The 6,000-nt window shown below is 40.0% G+C and overlaps 1 protein-coding gene across 1 annotated transcript in view; it reads right to left on the bottom strand.

The window, feature by feature from the left end:
- Window positions 1–3,880: 3,880 nt before the first annotated feature.
- LOC308122747 (chloride channel protein 1-like) overlaps window positions 3,881–6,000 on the bottom strand; it is a gene marked incomplete at both ends in the record, with an annotated part of 34,168 nt that continues 32,048 nt past the window's right edge. Inside the window, one exon of the mRNA XM_080484795.1 lies at window positions 3,881–4,435. Coding sequence (XP_080340921.1) covers window positions 3,881–4,435 — 555 coding nt within the window. The remainder of the gene's footprint in view (window positions 4,436–6,000) is intronic.

The raw sequence follows: 6,000 nt of genomic DNA, 5'->3' as shown, positions 1-6,000 counted from the left end.
CGGTCACGTTAGGTGACTCCTGTCCACCGAGAGAGGTCAGTAGTAATAAAGTGCCATAAAAATCCCTTTGTTGAAGAATAGCATTGAAAGCGAGTGACACCTTTTCTTATAAAACACTAAACTGAAAGTACTTTAAGTTAGAAACCAGGTATGAAAAGCTGGTCAAAACCTGAAACAGGTAACCAATATAATAAAACAATCAGCGACGGATCAACATGCTCAAGTACAATAGTGTGCGTTTTCTCTAAAAAAGTGCCTTAAGATATTGTTTTTGGCATTAAATAAATAAAATTAAAAAGAATTTCAACTATGTGACCACCGTCATAATATTGTTTGTGTGTGTGTATAACGCAGCAAGACAGTAGTAATCATTGTTATTCAGTTGTCATGCTATGCCTGAAGAATGTTTGATGTTTTTGCATTTACCAAATTTCTCAAATCAGTTTTTGTTGTCGGTGAAAACTGTGGGAGTGCTGCTAACGAGCTAGCATTAGCACAATGAGGAGCTCTGTCACCATTTTCCTAAACTCCTGTACCCTGGGGCCGGACGACCTCTTTATTTGTGGACTATTGCAAAGATGTAAGGCAAACTTTACGCAACAACATTTCAAGTGAAAACGCATCGTTTTTGCATTTACGTTTCAGAAAAGTTTTGTGTTTACACAACAATGTTTTGAAAACAATGTCCGTTTCAATGGGAACGGCAGAAATGCTAAAAGCAATGTGGTTTTCATGTTAACTCGAGCTTCTCTTTAAATGAGCCGTGTGTGCGAGTTGGTTTCATTGCTGCTTCTTCTCGTTGTCATTAGTTGACACAAGAAAAACTTAAAACATTGTTAGTTTACTCATCCATTGTGTCGGGTGCAAGACTTCCATCATAATGTAAACATTATTAAGATGTAATGATTGAGGGAGACAAGTAGAATACATATATTCGGTAACGTACAAAACTGTTCATAACTGTGACATGAGGCAAAAGATCTTGTGGACGAAGCAGTGAAATTAAATAAGCAGAGCAACTGTCACAGTACTATCATGAGCGTGTTATAGATGCTCAACTACCACTTTATGAGTGGAAATTTAATTTTCATTTACGTATCCAAGAAATATTTTACAACTTGAGTTGTATTCTTACTTTACGCATCAGTTTAGACATTTGAGTTCCAAAGTATTTCTGTCCAACCTCGACTGGCTTGAGATGAGTCTGCAGATAGAAGATGTGCCGTTTTCCCTCTGTGCCGGTCGTCCGTTAACACCCCTGGATAAGTCGAGACCACATTTCACATAACACTTTATTCAACTACACTATTCACAGTTTTACAAAGTTTTGAGATAGCGCTGGGCTCTAGTAAACAGAAATAAATACGGACATAATCCTCAACAAAACACGAAAAAAAACGCTGCGCACTCAGACCTGTACAGGGCGACACTCTAAAAACACACACGGACAGGAAGAGGGTTCTAGATCTGGAGGTTTAAAGACTTTGGAGCACCTGAGAAACTGAGTTCAGGAGATGAGAAGGACAGAGGAAGAAGGAGCGAGACGATAGATTAAGGTAGAACAGCATTTCAAAATATTGAAAGTCATCCGTCCAAAATTTGTCTTGCAGACAAAAAAAGTGCATTAAACATCAGTTAAGGGGGATTTAACTTTAAAGCTGCATTGAGTAATTTGTTTTAAGGATAATATTAAAACTGTATAGTCTAAAGTGTAAAACGTCATGAAGAAGTTGGAACCCAAACTATTAACACACATAGGATCAAATCTCATGGTAAATTTCAACATTCGCAAAAGAATAAATAAAAAAGAAATTGTGTTTTTCTTTTATTTGCGCACTAAACATCAAACCGTATTTTCAGTCATAAATCTTCATTAAAAGTCAATAAGATTCCCATGAGCACCATGTAATCATCATGGCAGGTCTGAGGTAAACAGATGTAATGATGATTGATCATTCATTACAATAATTGAAGATAGAATTTAAAATGCCTCACTGTCGTCACAAGTCTGTGTCTCATTTTAAGGTGTAAAAGGCTTTTTCTGCAATCTGAACGCTACTAATGGTCTAATCTGGGTTGCATCGTTCTGATTATGGGGAGGAAAAAAAAGAATATAAAAATCTGTGGTTCTGCTGTCGTCAGCCGCCCTTAACTGCACCATCTATCAACTTAACCGTGATGAGATGAGCTCTGAGGCTGCATCCACAAGGTCAGCAGACAATTTGGAGGTCGTTGTGGGGCTCTGGCCAATCTTCCACAGTGGACTGAGCAGCTCCATTAGTCTCCTGCTACCCAGATGGTCTGCTGCCAGTTTAAAAAAAAAAAAAAAAAAATCAATAGTGCCTGTTCCCCGGCGATAAAAACCCTCTTTTAAAGACAGAAACGTTCAGGTAACACCGAGGACTGAAGGGGTTCAGCGGGTTCGCGTTTACTCAGAACAGAGGTTTTTCCATTGATTTGGGATGTTTTACTAATAAATACACAAAGATGTTGGAAAGCGCCGCGAACAGAAACGTAAAGGACGTAAAACTACAGTCAGTCCAGCTTCTGAACAGGTGGAATCTCAAAGAGTCACAGCTGCACAATATTGTACAACACACACATTGTGATGCGTTTCCATTTGTATATGACGCATAAAACATATAATATGACTTGAATAAAGATATTCAGGACAAATTTAATCATTTTAGAAGGATTTGTCTAAATTTACTGTAGAGGCCGTTAAGCATGGATGCTATAAATAAAGTGGAAAAAGTGATTTTATTTTTATTTTTAAATTTGGTGCGTGCGCCTTATATTCAGGTGCGATTAATAGTCTGGAAATCACGGCACCTTTGCTGCTTTGATTTTGTGTTCTTGCGTTTGCATTCGTATCGTAGCATTTGTGTTGTGGTTTTCACACTTAAGTTGTAGCTCTTGATTATGTTTGCGTATCTCTCGGAATCATAATTTTTTTTTGCCTTTGTTTCTGTAGTTTGTTTCTTTTTTTTCATTCCTGTTGGGCTGTCAAATTTGTGTTTTAGCTTTTAAATCACAATTGTGGCTTTTGTAGTTGAACTCGGTTGAATATTTTCAGCCTCAACTTCTGCTTTTATTTCCAGACGTGGAGTTTTTGCGTTGAAACGAACATGAATTCACAGCAGTTTCTTATTTCATCACGGTGAAAGAAGAAACTGCTTCCACATGAAGACAGAGTGAGGACTCCCATCAGCGTTGCAGCCTTGCAGGTTTTTAATTGAACTACTCTGGCCCAGATGGTTGCCAGCGGGACGGACAGTCGGTTTATAATTGGCGCTGTGTGTGTGAAGAGAAGTCAGACCTCGGCTTCAAGGATCGGTAGTGAAACAAACTAACATATTGCAATGCACTGGCAGGCCTGCGACGAGACTATCAGACGGGAGGACATCGTCTGTGTTTCGCCTTCTTACCGGAGACTTTTTGAAACCAGTCGCTGGGAGATGTGTGCATGTAATATAGTCAGTGTCTCCTATTGCATGTGTGCAGAATGCGGTGCTGTTGCAATGTAGAACACGGATCTCGAATGACTTTCTTTTCATGCCAAAATTACTGAAATGATACTCTGGAAACTTTAAATACTTTGGCGACACCCTCGAGATGAACTGTGGATGTGAAACATGACACCATAGAGGAAAAGTATATAAAAAAAAAATGAAGATACATATACAGAAGTTGCAGGAAGGCCAGAGAGGGAGGAAGGGGTGGAGAGTTTGGAGATGGCAGAATCTGTACCACAAGAGGTAAATGAGTGTCTAAAGACTGAAGCAACAAATTAAGAACAGAGAAGGAAAGAAAAATCTCACACTGTTAAAAAAGTTTTCCATTATATAAAAAAAAAACATCACCCTCATTCACGTGTAAGCTAAACCATTGGCTCATCATCGCTGTCCTCATCCCCCTCAAGGAGCCCCTGTAGGACCCTCAGAGTGGAGAGGGAGATGGAGGGAGAAGGAGGAGGAGAAGGAGGAGGAGGAGGAGGAGGAGGAGTGGTGGATGGGGAAGGGACGGGGGGAGGTGTGGATGAGGGAGGGAGGGTAAGGTTGCTGTTGTAGCTGCAGCTCAGGCTGGCTGAGGCGGAGGCTGCTATGCTGCTGCTTCCCACACTGCTGCTGCGGCTCCCCTCCCTGGACACGCCCTCGACCCATACCTCCATCTCATTCAGGTGGTGGTGGTGATGGTGGAGGTGGTGGGTGTGGAGGTGACGGTGGTGGTGGTGGGGGGGCGTGGGAGGTGGGGCTGTGGGCTCGGGAACAATTTGAGGTGAAGGAGGGGAGGTGGAGGATGGAGAAGAGGGGGTGGTGGAGGACGGGGGCGGAGGCTTGGAGACGGAGTTGTGGTTGCTGATGTCACGGAAGCTGGCCAGAGGAGGGCGGAGCCGCACCCCAGAGCGCGTGGAGCCCTCGATGGCTTTCTGGAGCTGGGGTGGTGGGGTGAGAAAGGAAAAAGCAAAAGATGGAATGACAGTAAAGATGAGTGAAAGAGAAAAGACAGAAGAGACGGAGACACTGATGGGAAACAAAGACAAAGGGCAACATAGAGAGAGCACAACCATTATGTTAGGAGAATCAAAAAGCTTTATTGGTGCCAAAAAAACTATTTCATCAATTCCCCTTAAAAGCTGAGGCAGGAAGGAGAATTACATTATTTTTTTTTTTTTAAGATTCATCAATAATAGATGAATGCCAAGACTTCCTATCTGAGTTTCAAAAGTAAGTAATTCCATATTAAGAGGTCTAGATGGAATTGATAACAATTTACTTAAAGTCCAGCCAGGTTATTTTTTATTATAGGAACATTTATGTTTAAAGTTTAAAGTTATGTTTATGTGCACATCTACATACATGTATGTTAATATGACCCCCCAACCAAAAAAAGGACGTATTACAAAGACATATGAATCAATCGAGAAAATAATTATTTTTCTTCCACATTTCAAAACCTTGTTGAATCAATGATTTTACCCGAGTTTGTTTTCCTAACATTTCTTACCAAAACTGTAAATTACTGTACAACTTTTAAAATGGTCCACAAGTGTTAGTTACCACTAGTGAATATCCTTATTAAACACATTAAACCACAGTAAAAACGTTGCATTCACCACTTTTACGTGGTTTTACTGTCGCACGTTCCTCAAACTTTTTTGAATTCCATACAGACAACGATGGATCATGTAGATCATCTTTTCACTCAATAATTCCTGACATGAACAGACATCAGAGGCCTGCCGGGTGTCGTTTGTCAAGGTTATTTAGTCGCTCATTCTGCTCGTCAGTGCTGGTTAGTGGATATCCACATCATGTGAAGTACCTTTTAATTTAAATGACTTCACGAGTGACTGACAAAAACACTAAAGGAGAGAATCGATGCCCGTACAGACTCAGAGACCTACAGCATTATATGTAGACAATCGCACTCCCAAAAGCCTTAATAAAGCCACTGTGGTGAAAGATTTGATGCCAATATAATTTTCTTCTAGTTTATTTCAGTAATGAAATTCGGATTTTTTAGGTAAAGTCTGTGCTTTACTCTTCCCTTGCAGATTTTCCAGGTCTTTTGATTCAGGAATTTAACATTATACTTTCAGATTAAGGCCCCTCTTATTGTTAGTGTGTGTAACCAGTATTTACTGTTGATAGTTTCTCTTTATTGCTGTGGATTTTGTGTTGATGGCAACATTCAGCTGAAGTAAAAAAAAAAAAAGGTATTTGAGTGGTAAAAAGTATGGATGTTTGATAAATACCAGACTTAAATGGTAAATAACCACAATAATATGTTCAGAAGTAGTGTTTTTCAGAGTTTAACATCCATGTTTAATCGACCTCATGTGTTTTATTTTGTCTTTTTTTCCCCCCACTGGTTGTTCGGAGTACAAACACAAACAACCACAGTGATCTGAAAAGAGCCGCAGGCCAGTTTACTCATTTTAGCAGCTTTAAGCTTGAATAAAAAACAACAAAACAACTGCTCACACTTTTCTAGTGC

This window comes from Lipophrys pholis (genome assembly GCF_963383615.2).
Source record: "Lipophrys pholis genome assembly, chromosome: 17".
NCBI classification, from domain to species: Eukaryota; Metazoa; Chordata; class Actinopteri; order Blenniiformes; family Blenniidae; genus Lipophrys; species Lipophrys pholis.
The sequence above is the reverse complement of the archived record's forward strand: the minus strand, read 5'-3'. Positions and strand labels throughout refer to the sequence as shown.